Source organism: Geotrypetes seraphini, chromosome 3 (assembly GCF_902459505.1).
Source record: "Geotrypetes seraphini chromosome 3, aGeoSer1.1, whole genome shotgun sequence".
Lineage (NCBI taxonomy): Eukaryota > Metazoa > Chordata > Amphibia > Gymnophiona > Dermophiidae > Geotrypetes > Geotrypetes seraphini.
This window is the reverse complement of record NC_047086.1, coordinates 402,098,578-402,122,125: the sequence shown is the minus strand read 5'-3', so window position 1 is coordinate 402,122,125 and position 23,548 is coordinate 402,098,578. Positions and strand designations below refer to the sequence as shown.

The window sequence follows — 23,548 nt, the reverse complement described above, 5'->3', positions numbered from 1 at the left end:
CTACTTTTCGGAGTCATTTAGTACATCTAAGCCATCTTGCGTCTGAATATTGGATATAAAAATAAGCGAATAACCTATCTGCTTGTCTTTACGCGAGGCCAGTGTCTGTGAACACTGAGCCCATTGGACTTTCCTTCTTGCAGAACGGAGAGAGCCCCAGAAAAGTGGATGGGGGACCCCCCCCCCAGCGTGCTCAATGTGTAAGAATGATCCGCAGCAATCCCGATTCTTGTGAAGGAGGCGGCGGTACATTTCAGCTGAACTGAATCAATTGAAAAACACAATAAGCGGCAGCCTGACTGCGTGCCCTTCGCAACATATGCCAAGCAAGCAGGCCCAAATAACATACTTCAGGTTCGCCCTATTATAGCATTCTGGTGATGTTCTCAGAGACTGAATTTATTTTTATAGTAACAGAGCCATATAACACAGTTATCAGACATACCCCCCCCCCCCCAACAATATTTAGCTTCCATATGCTTTTTTCCTCTGCTGAGAATTTCCCTGGCTACACAACCCTGGATCCTTCCAGCCTCCAATTTCATATCCTGACCATTTCGCCTTGAAATTACTTTCTGTGGAAAATGTCACCATTTTGTAATGTATTGAAGTCTGTTAAATATTTGAATGTCATTTCATGTTACACTTGGATACCACATTCCTTGAATTCATATTTATCCTTTTCTCTACTGAATATGATCTGAGTCTGAAGTCTTTTTTTTTTTTTTTTTGGGGGGGGGGGTGTCTCTGGTTATAGCAACCAAAATAGGGCTCATGTGGTTTCCAGATGTCTGAAGTACTTTCCGTTTTTTTCCCCCTGGTTCCTCCTGCTGATTGCCCTTAGGACAATCCTTCAGCTAAATCTGTTTAAGGTCTTTATGTCGTTATTGAATCTTGCCCCTAGCACATTCCTGCTGGCTCACAGGACTCAAGAGAAACGTCTTAATCCTGGAAAGAGCATCGGTCTTTAATCCTTTTTTTTTTCTCGATTTTGCTCAGTGCTTTTGGAGCTGTAAGTGGACTAGAGCTGGACACTTTTGTTTGACTAAGGCTTTGCAGACCCTTCTACTACTACGATTAATTATTTGTAGAGCGCTGCAAGACGTACGGAGCGCTGTACAGCGTCACGATGGCGACAGACCCAGCTTGAAAGACCTTACAATCTAAACAGACTAACAGGATGCCAGGGTGGGGATACAGTTAGGGGTAGGGTTATCCAGACAGGTCCTCTTTTTAGTGGACTGTCCGGCATCCGGACAGCTTTTCAAAACCCGGCACTTTGTCTGGGTTTTGAAAAGCTTCCAGCTTGGGACCGTGTCGGAAGGACATCATCACATCACATCTACGCAGATTCCTTCCCGGCGCGGCTTCAAGCATGAGAAGAGATTGGGGGGGGGGGGGGGTCGGAGATGGGGTGGAACAAGGCATGACGTGGGCAGAATAGGGTGGGCTGGGTGGAACTGGACAGGCCATGGGTCCAGATTTTATGATCTTAAAATCTGGTAACCCTAGTTAGGGGGATGGTTAATCTGCTGGCTGGGATGGTGGGCAGTGAGGAGTAGGGTTATGGATTGAAGGCTGTATCAAAAAAGTGGTTTTTGGTCTGCTTTTAAACAAGGGAAGGGGCTTGGTGGACAAATGGGTAATTTATTCCAGGTATAGGGGGCAGCTAGATGAAAGGAACGAAGTCTGGAATTAGCAGTGGAGGAGAAGGGTACAGCTAAGAGCAGCTGATTTGAGGAATGGAGTTCTTCTAATCTGGTAGTAAATTCATACTGACTGCCATTTCTGTTTATACTGGAATGAGACTGGATAATAAATCGTGCACAAATCCTACAGTAAGCTATCCCACCCATACAGATCTTTTCACACTTGGGTTACCGATTATAACACTGATTTCACCTGCCTGTAATTCACTAGAGGATATGTATTGCACTCTAAGCCTGATGTTGGTTATACTCAAGTTAGAAGGTGATTGGAAGGCAAGCTGAGGTATACATTTCCTCTTAAGAAGGTAGTGTTACCCCAAGTAACAAATGCTAGATTTAATGGACATGAATGGTTTTGTAATCAACTTTAGGATTGAATACAGTCATGGCCTGAAGTGGTATCAAATTAATAATGTGGAAGGGTCTGATTGTTAGTGATATCACAATAGCTTCAGTGAGGCCTTGGCAGTTCTGAAAAGATCAAGGCAATTAGCACAGCAGGGTTTAAAAAAGGATTTAGTCAATTTATTAGCCTTGTAAACTTAGGAAAACCCACGGTTTTATCCTGGGCATAAGCTGAACAGGAAGCTAGACCTTTGGTTTGACTCTATATGACATATCTTGGTTCTGAAGTTGAGTAGCAATAGTTGTAGTAGATATACCACACCTAAGAAATATTACTGGAGAAAAGGCAAGGGAGGTTGTGCTATATATGGAAAGGCAGTTACTGATTGGTTAAGGGCCCTCTTCCAAAGTACCTTTAGAATAAAAAAATAATCTTACTTATAATAAAAGTCCTAGAAGTATAACATGGATAGAGTTCATATTTACTTATCACATCTAGAACTATGCACATCTTATTGTATAAGAGCTCACTGCTTCAAAACTACTTATCCAGATGTGTTCATTCTTCTCGCTCCCAAACACAGACGTGGTAAGAGTGTAATTTTCAAGGCTATCTTTTGTGGATAAAAAGTATTTGACTCATAGAAATGGGCTTTTAGGAGTCAATATTAAGAACATAAGAATTGCAATACTGGGACAGACCGAAGGTCCATCAACCCAGTGTCTTATTTTCAACAGTGGCCAACTCAGGTCCCAAGTACCTAGCTAGATCCAAAGTAGTAAAACAGATTTTATACTGCTTATCCTAGGAATAAGCAGTGGATTTCCCCAAGCCATCTCAATAATGGCCTATAGACTTCTCTTTTAGGAAATTATCCAAGCCTTTTTTAAACCCTGCTAAGCTAACTGATTTCACTACATCCTCTGGCAACAAATTTCAGAGTTTAATTACACATTGTGTGATGAAATATTTTCTCCAGTTTGTTTTAAATCTGCAATCCCTCAGCAAAGGAAACTGTTCTTGTTCCACAGGATGCCATTTGCCTCCATGGGTTTCCACTGACAGATTTACCCTCTCACAGATCCCCAGGAAATGAGATATGGCTACGGCATTAATAGGAGTCATTGCCAGAGCAAAAGGCAGAGAAAAATGCCTCCTTATTGTGAACATCTCATACCCAGAAAAGCAACTTCAGGGCCTGCTGTATTTCCCATTCACCAGGAGTACTGTAGCAATTTAACATCCAATGATCTAAATTCCCATTACAATGCATCACTGCATTTATTTCTTTTATTTACTTGTGATAAAACCTGACAATCAGTATCATCCAATCACCTGATTCATGGTTAGGATATAAGAAGGTGAGGATTCATCCTAGGACTGACGTTCTTGAGTCATTTGAATGAATCATCATACTCACCACACACAGTTAAAAACTCTGAAATGCAAGAAACACATTTCCTTGTGATGCTCATTTTTGATGTTTTCATCCTTGGTAACAAAGATGAAGTCACTTCTTTTTATATCGCTTGCGATCTTTAGCACATGCTCCTTTGTTTGTTAACTCAGCTCCCTTTCCTGATTTTATCTTGTTGCTGAACAGTGGCTGGGCCACCTGTGAACCCAAACGGTAGCAGCTGCATTTTTCTGCTCTGCTAATAATGCTTGTGTGCTTGACTGTGACATCAATGCCCCAGGGAACAACAGTAGCTGCAGACATTGATCTTCTCATTTCTCTCTTTATTCTCTTATTTTTAAAGCATGTAACATTGAGGATGGGTAAATAAAGAGTTGAAGAGCAGGGCAAAGCCTACAATGCCTGGATTCAGCTCACACCTCCGCAGGTGTTAATAGACAACAGCTGTTACTGTGTAATTTTCCACCAAGCTGCCCCCCCCCCCATCGCTGTGAAGATTTCTGTCTGCTGCTCTGGTGTGTAAACCAGGAGGAAGTCCTTGCAGTAGCCTTCACACGCTGGACAATGGGACAAAACGGGAACAAAGTAAAACAGGAAACAAATCTGACAAACTCTAGAAAACGTCTGCCCCCCCTACTAATCTTTAAGATGGTGCTACCTCTCTCTTGCAACGAAGATTAATGAACAAATAAAGAGAAAACCTGGATATTGCAGTAACATGACACTCTGGAGTATGTGAATGGAAGCACATGCAGCTGGAAGTGACTTGATATGACAGTCAGCAGCTCTACATATTAAAAAAAATGGTGAGAGTACAGCAGAACCATGTCAATTACAGTACTAAAACTATGTCACCGCAGTGTTCGATACAGTCCATCACTGAGGATCTGCCGGGTAGCGCAATGGCGCCTGCAGTCATGAAGATAAAAGTTCTTGTATAAATTTGTGCTTTTTCTTGTTGTTGGGTTTTTGTTTTTTTTAAAGCAAATATTCTTTTTTTCTTACACTTCCTTATGGAAGTCCAGTCTGCTGTTTTAAAAATGCTCTTATAGTCTTTGCCTTTCTCCCTTGTTTCTCTCTCCTCTTTCCCACTCTTGTTTTCTGTCCTCTAGACGCTGCCGTTTTCCACAATGAATGCCTCTGGGTCGGAGCGGGTTTCTTTTTGTGCAGTCACACTGGTCTTTGGTAGAATTGTGGACACTTTGGTGTGCCGGTAAGGAGGAGAGTGGGAGGGTAGGGGGAGTGGGATAGAGAGGGGGGTGCAGGGATTTGGCACCTCCTGATGAGAGACAGGAATGACAGCTTCTTATCATCTGAGGAGCATGTACAGGACTATTGTCAAAGGGCCATAGGCAGCAGTGCGAAAGAGGTGGGAAGCACCGCTCCCAGGAGGAGCCACAGCTGTATAAAAGACAAAACAACCAGAAGTGACATTTATCATCTGTAGGACCACATACATTAGAACAAGGCTGTCCAAGTCCGGTCCTCGAGATCTACTGCCAGGCCATGTTTTCAGGATATCCACAATGAACATGCATGAGAGAGATTTGCATACCAAGAAGGCAGTACAGGCAAATCTCTCTCATGCCTATTCATTGTGGATATCCTGAAAACCTGGCCTGCCAGTAGACCTCGAGGACTGGACTTGTGAACCCTGGTCTAGGGCAAAGGTGGGCAACTCCGGTCCTTGAGGGCCGGAATCCAGTCGGGCTTTCAGGATTTCCCCAATGAATATGCATGAGATCTATTTGCATGCACTGCTTTCAATGCATATTCATTGTGGATATCCTGAAAACCTGGCCTGCCAGTAGATCTCGAGGACTGGACTTGTGCAGCCCTGGTCTAGGGCAAAGGTGGGCAACTCCGATCCTTGAGGGCCGGAATCCAGTCGGGCTTTCAGGATTTCCCCAATGAATATGCATGACATCTATTTGCATGCACTGCTTTCAATGCATATTCATTGTGGATATCCTGAAAACCTGGCCTGCCAGTAGATCTCGAGGACTGCACTTGTGCAGCCCTGGTCTAGGGCAAAGGTGGGCAACTCCGGTCCTTGAGGGCCGGAATCCAGTCGGGCTTTCAGGATTTCCCCAATGAATATGCATTACATCTATTTGCATGCACTGCTTTCAATGCATATTCATTGTGGATATCCTGAAAACCTGGCCTGCCAGTAGATCTCGAGGATCGGACTTGGGCAGCCCTGCATTAGAATGTAGAGAATATCTTGATCACTGTTTAGAAACCCATCTCCATAAAGTTGAAGAGTCACCAGGCAAACTCCACAATCTTATGAAGGGAGAAAAAAGGACCTCAGTGTCAAAGCTTGTGAGCTCTAATTGAATTCGGAGTCCCACCACCATCATGGATCCTAAAAATACTCCATATAACAAAAGCACAAAAGTCTCTTTAGAAAATCATAACATATACAACCCTGAAACTTAATTAGCAGTAACAAATGCTACAAAACTGAGTGGCCTAGTAGTTAGAACTGCTGCCTCAGTGCCCTGAGATTATAAGTTCAAGCACTGTTCCTTGTGACCTTGGGCAAGTCACTTAACCCTCCATGCCCCCTGGGACAGGCAGGGAAAATATTTAGAATACCTGATTACTATTCAATGTCCTGGAAGCTGCTTTGATTAGGTTACCAGATCTCCTCTGCCCCCAGCCCTACTCCGCCCTCAGTCCCGCCTCCACATGAACCGTGAAAGTTCAACAACTCCAGTAATCAATGTCTGTGGGCCCTAACTGAATTCAGAGTCCCAGGGGGAGAGAAGGAAGAACAAGTGAGCCCCGTTTGCATCTAAACTACAACCCTTAGATTCTCTGCTTGGCTGAGTAAGAAGAGGGGATTTCAGCGGTGGCTTGACCCCCGATTGGACTATCACTCATTGAAGTCTTTCCTATCGAGGCTTCCTGTTATAACAAGTGTGAAGATAAACGCTACAATAAGTTGGAAGATAAGTGAGAGAAAAGTTTTTATAAGCTGATTTCATGAAAGTTTGATAATGAAATAATGAGAAGTTTTTCGAGCTTAATGTTAATGAAGTAAGACCAGTGACAAGTAAATACTTAATTCTTTATTGGCAATGAAATTTTGAGCCAATTAAGGTGGTATCGCTGAGGTTTCTGAGGATTAGAATCATTTAGAATCTGTAGATAAATTTGAAAGTAGGAATGGTGAGTTTAGCTTTATTATAATATTCTACTTCTGAGTATTTTTCAGTGAAGAGCCAGTTTTGAGTGGATTATTTTATTGTGGGGCAACTGTGCGGCTTAGGAGGGAGGGGAAGGTATCTTGATTGGTAAGTTGAATGCTGTCAGAACTACACCACATATCATTTGGCTGCATATATGGTTGGCATGGTGGTGACTTCACAGTCAGCATTTAAAGTTGGCTGACCTGGGCCTAGGCGGAGTGGTGGGCAGGGCTCTGGTCACTTTGTTGGGCAGACTGAATGGACCATGAGGGTCTTTCTCTGCCGTCATTTACTGTGCTACCGCCGTGTTTACTGTGTGCGCTGCATAGCGTGTCATGATAATGGCAAACAACCGAAATAGGGTTACCAGATTTACTTTTTTAGAGGGCATGTCCTGGCTTTTCAAAACCCGGCACTTTATCCGGGTTTTGAAAAGCAGATCGTGTTAGGAGGGGCACCTCCGCATGCGCTGATTCCCTCCAAACGGAGACGAGCAGGCTGAGAGGGTGGGGCTAGGGGCGGGGCTAGTGACATGGCTGGGGTGTGGTGTGGGCGTAATGGGGTGGGACTGGGTGGGCCTGGGGGCGGGTCTATGGGTCCAGATTTTACATTTGTAACCCTAAACAGAAGTTAAGGACTAAAATGAGAGTGAAACAGCAATTAGGTGTGTAAATGCACTTAGGTGCTCTTCTATAACCGGAAAGGAGGCGTTCACCTGAAAGAGGCACGGACGTTCCCAGGATTGTTATGCACACTTTATAGGCTTCCACATTTAGGTGCTGGTAGTGGAGAAGTTCCGGAGAACGCTATGAGCACGTGAATGTTTTCCCTGATGGAGCCCGTCAGTAAGGGTGACACAGGCCCTGTTGCATTGATGGACTTTTTGAAGTGCATTTTTGAAAATAATTTTGATTTTATTTATAAGTTTTCAAATTATAAATTCAAGATTTAACTTGTACAGAAAGAAGGATCAAGACAAAGAAAAGACTATTATAGACATCAATCCTTTCAAAGCAATAAGAAATAATTAACCTAAATGTTCTCGAGTCCTCAAAAGGATCCAAATTGTGAATTAAGAGGGAGATAGAAAGAAAATAGAAACATAGAAACATAGAAATAGACGGCAGATAAGGGCCACGGCCCATCCAGTCTGCCCACTGCAATGACCCTTCCCCACCTAACTCAGTGAATAGATCCCACGTATATATCCCATTTGGCCTTAAAATCAGGCACGCTGCTGGCCTCAGTGACCTGTAGTGGAAGATTATTCCAGCGGTCAACCACTCTCTCAGTGAAAAATAATTTCCTGGTGTCACTGTGCAGTTTCCCTCCCCTGATTTTCCACGGGTGCCCCCTGGTTGCTGTGGGACCCTTGAGAAGGAAGATATCTTCTTCCGCTTCGATGCGACCCGTGAGATACTTGAACGTCTCGATCATGTCTCCCCTCTCTCTGCGTTCCTCGAGTGAGTAGAGCTGTAACTTATCCAGCCTTTCCTCGTAAGGGAGATCCTTGAAACCCGCGATCATCCGGGTTGCCATTCTCTGCACCGACTCTAGTCTCAGCACATCTTTTCGGTAATGCGGCCTCCAAAATTGCACACAGTACTCCAGGTGTGGTCTCACCATGGATCTATACAATGGCATAACGACTTCAGGCTTACGGCTGACGAAACTCCTGCGTATGCAACCTATGATTTGCCTTGCTTTGGAGGAAGCTTGCTCCACTTGATTGGCAGCCTTCATGTCCTCACTGACGATCACCCCTAGGTCACGCTCTGCTTCAGTTCTTGTTAGGATCTCGCCATTTAGGGTGTAAGTCTTGCATGGATTATGGCTGCCCAGGTGCATGACTTTGCATTTTTTGGCATTGAAGCTGAGTTGCCAGGACCTAGACCAGCGCTCCAGTAGTAGTAGGTCGTGCATCATGTTGTCGGGCATTGAGTTTTTGTCTGTTGTACTCTTGGCCACTACATTGCTTAGTTTGGCGTCATCAGCGAATAATGTTATTTTACCTCGGAGACCTTCTGCCAAGTCTCTTATGTAGATGTTGAACAGGATCGGGCCCAGGACGGAGCCCTGTGGCACTCCACTGATCACCTCCGTCGTTTCGGAGGGGGTGCCATTCACCATTACCCTCTGAAGCCTACCCTCAAGCCAGTTCCCAATCCATTTCGTCAGCGTGTCGCCCAATCCTATAGAACTCATTTTGCTCAGCAACCTGCGGTGTGGTACACTATCGAATGCTTTGCTGAAGTCCAGGTATACGATGTCCAGGGACTCCCCAACATCCAGCTTTCTCGTCACCCAGTCAAAGAAGCCGATCAGGTTGGATTGGCAGGATCTCCCCTTAGTAAATCCATGTTGACGGGGATCACGTAGATTCTCCTCGTTCATGATCGTATCCAATTGGCGTTTGATTAGAGTTTCCATTAGTTTGCTCACTATTGATGTGAGACTCACCGGTCTGTAGTTTGCTGTTTCCATCTTGGAGCCTTTCTTATGAAGTGGAATGACGTTAGCCATTTTCCAGTCCAACGGGACGTCACCTGTACTAAGGGAGAGATTGAAGAGTGCGGATAGCGGTTCCGCCAAGACATCACACAACTCCCTGAGCACCCTGGGGTGTAGGTTGTCAGGCCCCATTGCCTTGTTAACCTTGAGTTTTGACAGCTCGCAGTAGACACTGCTGGGCGTAAACTCAAAATTACTAAATGGATCAGCTAAGTCAACCCTTGTCTGCAGCTGAGGACCAAGTCCCGGCGCCTCGCGGGTGAAGACTGAGCAGAAGTATTCATTTAACAGTTGGGCTTTCTCCGAGTCCGTTTCTGCATAGTCTCCCCCTGGTTTCCTGAGGCGTACTATCCCACCTGAGTTCTTGTTCCTGTCACTGATATACCTGAAAAGGATTTATCTCCTCTCTTTATGTTCCTTGCTAAAGACTCCTCCATTCGGAATTTGGCCTCCCTAACTGCTGTTTTGACTGTTTTTTGACTTGGTCAGATAGATTTCCCTGGAGTCCTGTTTCCCTGATTGTTTGTAAGAGATGAATGCTTTTTTCTTCTCCTTGATGAGGTCCGAGATCTCCGTAGAGAACCATTGTGGCTTATTGTTCCTACTCCGTTTACTTACCGATTTAACATAGCAGTTTGTTGCTTCCTGTATGGTGGCTTTCATAGTTGACCACATTTCTTCCACGTTATCGGTTTCTGTTTGGCTTTGTAGCACCTGGTGAACGAAGTCTCCCATTTCTTTGAAGTTTGTGTCCTTGAATTTAAGGACCTTGGTCAGTGTTGTAGATTTAGTGAAACCTTTTCTGAGATTGAACCATACCATGTTGTGGTCGCTGGAGGCCAATGTGTCGCCCACCGAGACCTCTGTGACACTTTCTCCATTGGTAAGTATCAGGTCTAGGATTGCCTGATCCCTTGTTGGTTCCAACACTAGTTGCCTTAGACTTGCTCCCTTCAAGGAATTCAATAGCCTCCTGCTGCTGCATGAAGCAGAGGAAAGCGTGACCCAATCCACATCAGGCATGTTGAAGTCACCTAACAATACTGTGTCCCCACGCAAGGTGATATTCTCTATATCTCCGATTAATTCCATATCTTGGTCATCCTGTTGTCTTGGGGGTCTGTATACTACGCCAAGATACAGGCATTTGTCCTTCCCTCTGGCCAAATTTACCCAAAGGGATTCCCCAGTGTACCGTACATCTGTGATTCTGGTGACTTTAATGTCATCTTTAGTATATAATGCTACACCTCCTCCCATTTTGCCCTCCCTGTCCCGGCGAAGCAAGTTGTAACCCGGTATGACCATGTCCCACCCGTGGGAGTCTGTGAGCCAGGTCTCAGATATCGCCACCACATCCAAGTCGGCATTTATCATTTCTGTTTCCAGTTCCAGGATCTTGTTTCCCAGACTGTGGGCGTTGACGTACATAGCCCTCCATGTTGTATGTTTGTTATGTCTCAGTGGGGACATTCCTGCTATAGCAACTAGGCCACTTTTAGCTTTATTTGCATGTCTCGTACTCTTCCTAGACTCAGAGCTGCAACGTGCACCTTTCCCGGACTCCCCATACCCAGAACTACAGTTTATGCCTGACCCAGATTCAGAATTGTGTGTACTTCTTATAAGAATCGATTAGCTAACAAAAGGTTAGGGCATCTAATTTTCATTGAGCATTGTCCTTCTCCAGACGAGATAGGGACAGGAATGTCGTCAATTGGAGAGGCTCAAAGAAGACAAATTTCTGAGTTTTATATTGAATTACACACTTGCACGGATGACGAAGAAAAAAGTAGTCCCTAAGGCCAAAACACCAGGTTTTAGTAATAGAACTTCTCTTCTACGCCTTTGTGTATCCCTTGCTAAATCTGGGAACATTTGTATCTTATAACCTAGGAAGCAAGATGCAGAATAATCACCAAGGGACAAATCGGGAGCCTATGAACATATCAACCTTCTTGGAAACATCTGGAACAGCTACTTTACTACTGACTGTAGCTCTTACGCCTGATAAAAGTTGACTTTTGAGAATGTTTTATAAAAATAAGCAAAAAGAATTGAAAATAATTTTGAAAGTGAATTTTCACGTTTCCACAACTAAGCACATTGAATTTATATAAAACAAGAGGGTTTTTGGGACCAAGGATACATGGTTAGCTACGCCATTGGTTACACAAGTAAGTTGCTGAGAAACTCAAACCGTTACTTCTTGGAACACAGAAGAGGTAATACGCTTGGAACAGTAACTGTTTCTTGCCTAACTGTAGTTCATAGTGCGATCAATTGGTTTGTTCTCCCAAAAGATACTTCCCGCCCCAAACCAGGGCTTAAGACTCCTCCAGGCTGGCTTGAGTTCTCATATTTCCTTGAGGCTCCCATTACTTGCTGGAACCCAAAAGGCTAGTGGCCCATATCTTCAAACTCACCGTGCCTTTAATGATCGATGCTAAACCAGTATTTCAGCTTTTGATGCCCAAATGGCTAATTGCGGTCTTTTCTGTGGTTTCTAGTAGCCTCCGATAATCATATGTAAATGGATTATGATGATCTCATCAATATTAAAATGAGCACTCTGATCAATGCCCATTCTCCAACAGGTCTGGAGGTGCCGATAGTGTTACAAAGCCAGCTCTTTCTTTTTTTAATGAACATAGATGTTGTGTGTGTGTGGTACACATGCACAATTTCTGACCCCATTATAAAAAAAAAAGTTGTGCTTGGACCCCTCTACGTCCAATAAGGGCCCATAACCCTCAAACTAAAAAAAAAAAAAAATCAGCAGGAGGGAAGCTCACTCCCTCCTGCCTCAGCCACCGGGACTCCCCACGCCCTCAACCCCACCATCTTGAAATTGAATATTGACAGGATGGATGTTCACTCCCTCCTGCTGCTGAGGCTCCTCGCGAATCCCCCACCTTTAAATTGAAGATTAGCAGGAGAGATGCACACTCCCTCCTGCTACCAGGGGCCCCCCGTGACCTCCCATAGATATATGAACCAATCAGAGTCTTAGACCCCTCCCATGCTGCTTTAAAATGTTTCCAGCAGATGCAAAACCGTAATAGTAGATTGACAAGGTGGTATTTGGCTTTGCAAGCCTTCTATTACCAGGTGGTACATCTGGCAGAGAGGTTATATAGCAACATGGATGCTCTTTCTAGGACCTCTGACTCTCCAAGGGAGTCCAGTAGTTCCTTGGAGAGTAACAGCAAGTTAAGGACAGGGAGGAGGAGGACCATGCCATGGATAGGAACTCTGGTGAGGATGAACCCCCATGGGTTCAACAGCAATACTGGGTGCCCTTTTAGGGGTAGTGTGGAAATGGCCCTTGGTAGGGGGTATTTCAGGGGGGGAGAGAAGACCCCCATGGAGATGGAGGTACCTGGGGATTATCCTCATACCTTGGCTCTTTCATCTTCTCAATAGGAAAGGGGTGGGCCACTGCTAGGTTTTTCATGTTGGCTTTTACCATTTCGCCTTGAGTGAGAAGGAGGTCTACAGAGAGGAATTAGAAGGGAGCCAGATCCCTAAAGGGAGCTCTTAGGCTCTAGGGGAGGGTCTTGCTTGGATGGACTTCTCAACAGACAAAGATGGCTGATGACAGAGGAGACTGGTTCCAGAGACCAGATGTATGGACCCTGAGGGTTGGACTTTGATGGCAATGATAGCCTCCAGGTACTTTATTTTTATATTTAGCATGGTGTAAAATGTGTACGTGTTGTTTAAATACCGACCTCTATGTTTGTGAAGAGCTAGTTAAAGGTTAACAAAAGTTAACAAAGGTTAAAAAAGTGATGGGGCCAGATGGCAAATATCCAAGGAAACCACAAAAGAAAACTGTAGAACAAATGTACTTGATATAGGGACTTTATTGAGTCAATCAAACGTTGGTTTACAAAAAAAACGAAAAAGAAAAATTCACCTTGTTTTTAGAGAAACGGGAGACCCAACACGATCTGTGTTGGAAACAGATGACGAAGGGTCCTTTTACCAAGCTGTGGTTCCTTCATTTTGGCACACCAGTCCAGGGGAAGAGGGCTGGGTGTGGTGCCTGGCAGGGAAAGGGCCCATGGAAGGACCAACCATGTGAAATGATCCCGCTCTGGAATTACATCAGATTACTTTTCTTATCTGTCTTTAAAAGACAGCTAATGATATATTTGTTCTGTGAAGGATTTTTTTTGATGAGATTAATTCAATAATGTAAACAAATGTATGGTCTTATTTTGAAAGAAATATTGATCATGTATTTTATGATGGGGTATTTGTGTGGGGGTTTTTTTTAAACCCGCTTATATAACTTTGATAAGGCAGGATATAAATTTGATTATTAAATCCTCTCCGGAGACACATCCAGCCGGTCAGGATTTCAGGATTACCACAATGAATGTGCGTGAGAGGGATTTGCATACAATCGGCCACCTATTTATTTAATTAACATAAGAACATAAGAATTGCCGCTGCTGGGTCAGACCAGTGGTGGAGGACACCAGGCCAATCGGGGTTTCAGGCTAGCCCTCATGAATATGCATGGAGCAGATTTGCATGCCTCTCACTTCCATTATATGCAATTCTCTCTCATGCATATTCATTAGGGCTAGTCTGAAAACCCGAATGGCCTAGTGGTCCTCCAGGACAGGGTTGGGAACCACTGGTGTATACTTTGCTGGTGGATGTGCACAGGTACAGAGTTTGGATGGAGAACATAGACTATGACAGGGGTAGGCAATTCCGGTCCTCGAGAGCCGGAGCCAGGTCAGGTTTTCAGGATCTCCAACATGAATATGTACGAGATGGATTTGCATGCACTGCCTCCTTGAGATGCAAATCTATCTCATGCATATTGATTGTGGAGATCCTGAAAACCTGACCTGGGTCCGGCTCTCGAGGACCGGAATTGCCTACCCCAGGCCTATGAAATACCTTCATTTATACCAACCCGCGCCTAGGTAGGTGTCTTTGTAGCCCTTCTTATGACCCCGTTATACAAATACCCTCAGAAGGCAGTGAAGTGTGCATGACTGACAGCTGGGAGATATGCTACCTGGCTACTTTGCCCCCCACCTTTTCTCTGAGTCACTCCATCAAGAATACACGTAGGATAAATTTGTTCAACTACCCCTCTATAAAATCTTGCCATTATAAGAAGTTCTTTGAGAGAACTTTCTCATTTCAGGCTGCGAAACTGAACATGTGGCTCGGTAAAACTATGCAAGGGGCTCCTTCCTATTTTGATTTTAGAAAACGGTTAAAAACACATCTGTTTGATAGGTTGATATCTTAATGTATTCTGTTTTAACTATCTCGCCTTTTAATTGATGTATTCTAATAATATCTGCCTGTTTTATCTGTATGTTATCCATTTGCATTGTATGTACCAACTTTTCCTGTTGTGAACCGCTTTGAACATTTTTGGTATGGCGGTATATTAAAAAATAAATTATTACTATTATTATTATAGCCTTAGCCAGAGAAGAACAGATGGGAGCGATCCGGGAGTTTGGCTGGGTCCAATGGTACCTTTTTGCTGATAACTACCATATCGCCGGGTTACTGTGTTACGGCAGCTCTGCACGCCGAGGCTCCCTGCGAACGAGAGCTGATTTCCAACAGCTGTGCATGGAAGTGTGTATGAAAGCGAGAATGGACTAATTACCCAGGAATGCTGGGGCAACCATAAATCTCGCACGACCTCATACGCGTCTGCAGCAGATGAGGGTGGCATGACCTTGTAACAAAACGTAGGCTAGAAATCATTCAGCAGGTGCATATTTATCCACGCTCTAAACATCTCTTACAGTTCCAAAGTCGGGACAGGCGTATCATGAATTCAACCCCAGAACATTTTCTTACCCTTGTTTGTAGAATCCAGCTTCCTCGGACAGTCCCCTTTTTTCACCGTGACATCATCGATGGCGATGTCTCCTTCATAGCCAGAGCCACGCACCCCTTCAAAAATGATCTGTAGGCAGAAAACCCAGGACTGTGATACTGCACATCTCTGGACACATATGTATCTATAGGGACCAGATTCTTCATGGTTTTACTAGGAGCCCCTGGAAAAGAAATTCTATTATGGTAGGCATGATTACCGTATATACTCGAATATAAGTCAATCCGAATATAAGTTGAGACCCCCATTCCCCCCCCCCAAAGGAGGAAAAATGGTTGACTTGAATATAAGTTGGGCGGCTTAATGTTCAAATGCCCTGCTCTGTCCCTGACAGGCACTGCACCCAGCCGTCTTCCCTCCCTCCCTCCCTGTCAGGCACTGCACCCAGCCCGCTTCCCATCGCGAGAATTCACAGGAGCTAATCAAGAAGCCGCTCAGTGCCGAGTAGGAGCGCCAAAGCGTACTCCTGTTCATTGTCGCTCAGCAGCAAAAGAAACCGGATCCCACGGCAGTCACCACTGACCGGATTAGCAGTGTGGCAGGAGTGCGGAAAGCTCGCTCCTGCCCGCTGCACCTTTGGACCACCAGGGATCGGCAGAAGAGGTAGGAGGACAGGGCAGGGAGGGGTGGGGGCAAGGGTGCAGAGCCTGGCGGCGGCCTGCAATAATTCTGGGAGGGGGGGCGCTGGCCCGAATATAAGCCTAAAAATCCCGGTTTATATTCGAGTATATATGGTATTTTCACTAAAGAACTTGTACCTAAGTCATCACAACACACAGTACAACCTTCTTAGAGCAAAGAGTCATTTTATTCAAAATGTTTGACCCAAGATTTATAAAAAAGCCACAAGGTGTAGCTTTTCTCTCCTCCAAGCCCTTGTAGATCTCTGCATCTCTCAGGCTAGAATAGTTGCTCAGACTGGCAAAGATCTTAAGGAGTTACATGGGTCGGGGAAGGGAAGGCGCAAGCATGGCATGGGGGGCAGGGGGCGGTCCACCCCTCCCCTTCTTACGCCATTGGGTCTATAAAATAGTGAGTGGAGTGGAATGGGTTTACTTATTCCAAAAATACAAGGACTTGGGGGCATGCAATAAAGTAAATTTACAACAAATTGGAGACACTATTTCTTCACTTACCTCCCCTTTTATAAGATCTCGAAAGTGGTTTTTAGCGCAGGCCAGGCGCTGAATGCTCTGAGCTGAAGCAGTTTTGTAAAAAGAGGGTGTGTGTGTGTGTGTGTGTGTGTTAATGTATAATTAAATTCTGGAATTCATTGCCAGAGAATGGTGAAAACAGTGAGCTTAACAGGGTTTAAGAAAGGTTTGTCCTGCAGTTTTAATCCCTAGCTCTGTTACTATGTGACCTTGGGGTGAACTCCTTTATGTCCTTGTGCCTCAGTGCTAATTCTCGGCTCGGTCACGTTGTGACCTTGCATGAGTCATAAGAGCATAAGATTTGCCGCAGCGTGTGTAGAGTGCTGCAGACGCTGCTTGAATCGGAAGGTTTCAGGACCCGCAACCCTTGCCGGACCCGAAGCGACCTCTGGGGGTTTTGGGGTTTTTTACACGGGCCAAGCCGGAGCAGGAGGAGAAGCCTGGGAGGCAGAAATTAAAGTCCGTTGGGGGAGAGGAGGAGGGAGGAGAGCAGCTCCTCTCCCTTCCAGCTGACATTGCCCTGGCCAGTTCACACTCCGAAGCCGTGGGAGATGCTGTACTGTACGGCCTCTTCTTTCTGCTGCTGCCAGCGTGGGTTCTGGCCGACAGGCTCCGCGCATGCGCACTCCTACCTGCGGGTCCCTACAGCGCACGGAAAACGGGAGCACACAGGTGGGAGTGCACATGCGCACTTAGGGCTTTATTATATTAGATTACTTATTCAGACTTTTATTTGTATTTTTATTGTGAAGAGCGAATAAAAATCATCTTTAATTAGGTCATTCTGGTCTGCCATCTTGTTATTTTTGTTCTCATTATGGGATAGTTCTGTTGTAGATTCATCAAGGGGAGTAATTTTTGGAAAAGTTGCGGCTTGTGGTATTTTTGGAAAACGAAAATGTCTCTTATTTCAAAAGGCATGTATGATTGGATATAAATGTATAATGCAATTTTGGTTATCAAAAGAAGCGCCTGGTTTCTGGCACTGGAGGAACCAATTTCACCGGCTTTTATTATTTGAGACTTGGGAAATTAGGTGTTCGGCTAGGAAAATTCATATGTTTATGGAAATTTGGGATCCGTATATTCAGAATCTTTCACCTAAGGTAAGAAGTTTAATTCTTAATGATTTACATTGAAACTATGACGATTTATTTAAATTTCCAGTTCATTATTTTATTAGTCTTTATTTTTGTCAACTTCCATATGTGTCGGGGGGGGGGGGTTAGTTTTTAGATTATTTTATTTCTTTGATAAAAGGTTTACACACAATTAAAGGGGGGTTGGGAAGCGAGGAGGAGGGAATTGAGGAATTAAAAAGGGGTTTAAATTTGAGAATGTATTGAGGTTTATAGCAGAAATTATATTTTAGAGGAATAATAGAACAACATTTGACATATATTTTCATGAATTTAATTGTTATGAGTTAATATGTATCATATTTTTGTAAATTTGTATAATTCCTTTAATAAAATGTTATACATTGAAAAGGGGAGGGGAAAAGGGAGGGAATGAGGGGAAGAGGGGAAGGGAGGTGAGGGGTAGTAGGGGGGTTGATTGGGATCATATGAAAATTTATTTTGAAGGAATGCTAGAAATATTTATGTAAATATGATATTTGTAATTTTAATTGAAATGAAATCTATTTGTATTCTATTATTTCCTTCAATAAAATGTTATAAATTAAAAAAAAAAAAAACAACTCGGATGTGTGAAAAATCAATAATGTTAGAATATACACTTTCACCAAAACAATATGATAAATGTCGCAAAAAATATATATAAACAGTACTGCTGCAGTTTCAATGAAGGAAGTTTCAAATGAATGGAGGAAAAAGCCTCAGACTGGAACCCTTCCACCACCACAATGGTGGTCCAAGGTGGTTGGGCGAACACCTCACTGGTAAAAAACCTCCAAACTTACTCCCACAAATTGTAAACTTAAAGCAGGGCTGTGTTGTGTAAAAAGATAGAGGAAATAGCCACTTATCTTATCGGTTGATCGGTACACCAACAGTGGCCAGCGTTTCACATATCTGCTGCCTCAGGGTGTAAAACGATCCGATCAAACTTTAAACAGGACGCAAACCCGCATCTCATGATCAAAAGAACTGCAGAAGTACTGTTTATATATATTTTTTGCGACATTTATCATATTGTTTTGGTGAAAGTGTATATTCTAACATAAATCTAAAAAAAAATCATCTTTCAGAACATCCACATCCACAGTCTGTCGTTGTTATCTTTGGATTGTTGTTACTGTGGAACATTGGGTCTCCCTTTTTGTTTTGTTGTGTTGCACTTAAGCCGAGATAGATACCATTACAGTAATCTAGCTGTGAAGTACCGTATTTTCACGCATATAACGCGCGCGTTATACGCGTTTTTACCTACCGTGCATACCCCTCGTGCATGAGTGCGGTATACAAAAATTTTTTTACATAGTTCCCACCCCGCCCGACGCCCGATTCACCCCCCCCAGCAGGACCGCTCGCACCCCCACCCCGAACGACCGCTCGCACGCGCTCCCACCCGCACCCGCATCCACGATCGGAGCAAGAGGGAGCCCAAGCCCTCTTGCCCGGCCGACTCCCCAACTCCCCGACAATATCGGGCCAGGAGGGAGCCCAAACCCTCCTGGCCACGGCGACCCCCTACCCCCACCCCGCACTACATTACGGGCAGGAGGGATCCCAGGCCCTCCTGCCCTCGACGCAAACCCCCCTCCCTCCAACGACCGCCCCCCCCCAAGAACCTCCGACCGCCCCCCCAGCCGACCCGCGACCCCCTGGCCGACCCCCACGACACCCCCACCCCCCCTTCCCCGTACCTTTGGTAGTTGGCCGGACAGACGGGAGCCAAACCCGCCTGTCCGGCAGGCAGCCAACGACGGAATGTGGCCGGATTGGCCCATCCGTCCCAAAGCTCCGCCTACTGGTGGGGCCTAAGGCGCGTGGGCCAATCAGAATAGGCCCTGGAGCCTTAGGTCCCACCTGGGGGCGCGGCCTGAGGCACATGGGCCCAACCCGAGGGTGAACGGAGAGTCGGGACAGCGCACGGAGAGTCGGGGCAGTGCACGGAAAGTCAGGGAGGGTGAACGGAGAGTCGAGACAGCGCACGGAGAGTCGGGGCAGTGCACGGAAAGTCAGGGAGGGTGAACGGAGAGTCGGGACAGCGCACGGAGAGGCGGGGCAGTGCACGGAAAGTCAGGGAGGGTGAAAGGATAGTCGGGACAGTGCACGGAGAGTTGGGGAGGGCGAAAGGCGAGTCGGGGTGGCCAGAGGAGAGTCGGGGCGGGTGAAAGGACAGTCGGGCAGCATGCGCGGTATACCCGTGAGCGCGGTATACAAAAGTTTTTGTACATAAAATCGTGGTTTCTGCGCGCTATACCCGTGTGCGCATTTTACACGGGTGCGCGTTATCTGCGTGAAAATACGGTACTTGTGTCAAATCCCAATTTGACAAGATATTCTTCAAATGAGACAATTTTCGCATGGTGAAGTAAGATGGGCATCAACCATCGCACCAAGTACTCTAATTTTTTCACTGATCTTAATCAAATGATCACCAACATTGATGTCTTTAGGCGGCAGATGTTCATTTGCTTCACCAACAATCAGAATCTCTCTTTTTCCAACACCGTGCGCATAATCACCCCCTAAGGCCACAAATCCACTTACATCTTCCTTTTATCGACTGGATAGACGCTTCTCCTTTTAAGGCTCTGCTTGTCTAACTGCTTTTCGTGCCATCTTTTATTTTAGCCAATAATTGTGCCTATCCTCCTCCACCCAGTGGTGCAGTAAGGGGGCTGCGGTCCGTCCCCGGTGCCGTTTTGGTGGGGGTGCCGGCATCTCTCCTCCTCTCCGCCCCTCCACTCTTTCCCACCTCTCCCCCGCCACACTCCTTCACCTCCCCCCCACCGTACCTGTAGCTCTTTGCCAGGCCCTCGGTGCCCCCTCTGACGTTACTTCTGCGTCCCGAGTACTAAGAAGTGACGTCAGAGGGAGAGCCGAAGTCGGAGCGGGCAGCAAGTTGGAGATGCTGCTTGCTCCAGGGAAAGTGAAGAGGTAGGGGGGAAGGGAAGGGGCGCATGCATGGCGGGAGAGGGGGGGAAGAAGAGGGCAAAGGGGGGCGCCAGTGTTCCAGACGCCTCCCACCCTCGCTGTGCCAGTGCCTCCACCTCCGTTTTTACATTGGGGTCGAAATTCAAAGTGATGTCACTGGCCAGAAACAGTTCCTGGCCATTTAAACCAGTGGTCCCTAGCCCTGTCCTGGAGGGCCACCAGCCAGTCAGGTTTTCAGGAGATTTGCATATAATGGAGGTGAAAGGTATGCAAATCTGCTCCACGCATATTCCTTAGGGCTATCTGAAAACCTGACTGGCTTAAATCGCTTTCTCGTGTTAATACCTTGTCTCTATCTTTGTTTTTATTTTTTCTTTCTTTACCATTTTAATAATTGTTTTTCTCAGGTACTTTAGCTAGATTGTGAGCCTTCGGGACAGTTAGAGAACTTCCAAGTACCTATCTTACTTATTTTTATTTTATTTGTATCTTTAATGCATCTTTACTGTAAACCGCTTTGAACCTCACGGTATAGCGGTATACAAGAAATAAAATAAAATTTAAATTAAATTAACTGGTCATATTAAGTACCCTTTTAACTGGTTAGTGCTGTTGATAATGTCCAGTTGGCGCCCTGACATGAAATGAGCTATTTTGTGGGTGTTCCCGGGGGGGGGGGGGGGGGGGGGAGAAGCCAGCACTTGGCCAGTTAACTGGCTAAGGTAACTACGTAAATACAATGGCATACAGTCGGTTCTATCTTGACGCAGTTCGCCATAGCCAGATAAGTGCTGAATATTACATGCAACCAAGTATGATTTTGCTGGCTCCATATTTCCAGTAATTCAGTGCCAGAACCTGGGGAAAATTCCGGCAGCGGTCAGCAAAAATGCGAGGGCAAATGCTGAACATTTCCAAAATGACAAGCATCCCTTTTCCTTCCTATCTTTGCTGATTCGCCTTCTTTCTGATATTTGACCACAGCGCCTGGCTCTCACTTTCTTCTGGCGGCGGAGCGGCGGACTCCACGCAGGGCGTGGCTTACGAGAAGCTCACCTGGAAGGGCCCCGGTGGGTTAATGGGGACGTTTGCTTGCCGCCACATGTTTCCTCTGTTGCCGCTCAGGGTCCACACTTGAGTGTCCGTGGAGCCGATGTTTCGGACCCGCACGAGAAGATTCAGTGACCCTACGAGAGAGAAGACCATTGTTGAATTTGAATCCTATGGAGCCAGGGACCCAGTCGCTATGCACAGCGCTACCTCATGGTTTCCTGTCCGCGCAGCTGGACATATGGAATGTGGGGGAGTGGCCTAGTGGTTACGGCTGCAGCCTCGGCACCCTGAGGCTGCAGGTTCAAGCCCGGCACTGCTCCCTGTGCCAGACACTCCACTGCCCCAGGTATATTAGATTGTGAGCCCACTGAGACAGCTAGGGAGAAGTACTTGAGTACCATTGGGCGGGAAGGCGCATGCGCGGTGCAGGCAGTCTCAAAGCTATGTTAAAGCTTAAAGTGACAGTACACTTTAGCACTCTTCTCTGGATGATGTTACCCATCTGTGAGAATGTCTGCTTGCTGTCTCTGGATACCACCTGTTACAGGTGGGCTCACAATGGAGTGTTAAGTGACTTGTCCAGAGTCACAAGGAGCAGTGCTGGGATTGAACCCACAACCTCCGGGTGCTGAGGCAGGGGTTCCAACCACTAGGCCACTCCTCCACTCCGCTCTGTAGAGTAAATGAGGGCAAATAAAGACCTGCCCAGCAGTCACATTCACTATCAACAATCCAGTATATTATTACACTTTACTTCTTAAGTTCCACTATGAGATGTCTTCCCCAACCTCCCAAGATATGCAAGACCTGCTCTCAGACGATACTTGCTTCTGATCCATCCTTGCCATTTCAGTGCCCTGCACTGGCCCTACTTCCTCAGCCATTGAGGTGCCGTCAAAGCTATCTTCAGCCCTTCCTGATCTGTCTTGCCATATAGGGGACACAGACCACAGAACATAAAAAAACATAAGGCTTGCCATACTGGGACATACCAAAGTTCCATCAAGCCCAGTATCCTGTTTCCAACAGTGGCCAACCCAGGTCCCAAGTACCCAAAGAGTACCAACCCAACCCAAGTACCCAAAGAGTAGCAACATTCCAGAGTTGAGACTGTGATGTCATAATGCCTCATTCCACCAATGCCTGAGAGCCAACCTCAACAGTGATGTCACAATGGCTTGATTGTCCTATACTCGGCTCACATAAGAATTGCCATACTGGGACAGACTGAAGGTGTGGCTCACTGGTAGAGGTAGAGGTTGGGAGATCAAATCCCAGTGCTGTTCCTTGACCCTGGGCAAGTCGCTTAATCCTCCTTCAAATGCCAAAGCAACAAAAAAGTCCCCATTCCCTTTTCCTTTCATCAAGCCCAGTATCCTGTTTCCAACATTGGCCAACCCAGGTCCCAAGTACCTGGCAGAAACCCAAAGAGTAGCAACATTCCAGAGCTGAGATTCTGATGTCACAATACCTCATTCCACCAATGCCTGAGAGCCAAACTCATCAGTGATGTCACAATGGCTTGACTGTCCTATACTTGGCTCACGTAAGAATTGCCATATTGGGACAGACCGAAGATCCATCAAGCCCAGCATCCTGTTTCCAACAGTGGCCAACCCAGGTCCCAAGTACCAGGCCGAAACCCAAAGAGTAGCAACATTCCAGAGCTGAGACTGTGATGTCATAATGCCTCATTCCACCAATGCCTGAGAGCCAACCTCAACAGTGATGTCACAATGGCTTGATTGTCCTAGGCTTGGCTCACATAAGAGTTGCTGTACTGGGACAGACTGAAGGTCCATCAAGCCCAGTATCCTATTTCAAACAGTGGCTAACCCAAGTCCCAAGTACCTAGCTAGATCCCAAGTAGTAAAACAGATTTTATACTGCTTTATTCTAGGAATAAGTAGTGGATTTCCCCAAGCCATCTCAATAATGGCCTATGGACTTCTCTTCTAGGAAATTATCCTTTTTAAAACCCTGCAAAGCTAAGTGATCTCATCATATTCTCCCGCAATGAATTCTAGAGTTTAATTACACATTGTGTGAAGAAATATTTTCTCAGGTCTGTTTTAAATCTACTACTTAGTAGCTTCATCAGATGTCCTAGTATTTTTAGAAAGGATAAACTGCTGGAGTTGCCGTCAAAGCTTTTCTAATTCTGCTATGTCGGCCATTTTGACACTTGCACACTTATG

At 45.6% G+C, this 23,548-nt stretch overlaps 1 protein-coding gene across 4 annotated transcripts in view; it reads right to left on the bottom strand.

Moving 5' to 3' along the window:
• Positions 1-3,527: 3,527 nt before the first annotated feature.
• MDGA1 (MAM domain containing glycosylphosphatidylinositol anchor 1) overlaps positions 3,528-23,548 on the bottom strand; it is a 629,079-nt gene continuing 609,058 nt past the window's right edge. For all 4 annotated transcript variants that reach the window (XM_033939535.1, XM_033939538.1, XM_033939539.1 and 1 more), the window contains 3 exons: positions 21,354-21,484; positions 15,037-15,145; positions 3,528-4,873 (listed from right to left, as the gene is read on the bottom strand). In XM_033939535.1, coding sequence (XP_033795426.1) covers positions 4,782-4,873; positions 15,037-15,145; positions 21,354-21,484 — 332 coding nt within the window. In that variant the 3' untranslated portion in view covers positions 3,528-4,781. The remainder of the gene's footprint in view (positions 4,874-15,036; positions 15,146-21,353; positions 21,485-23,548) is intronic.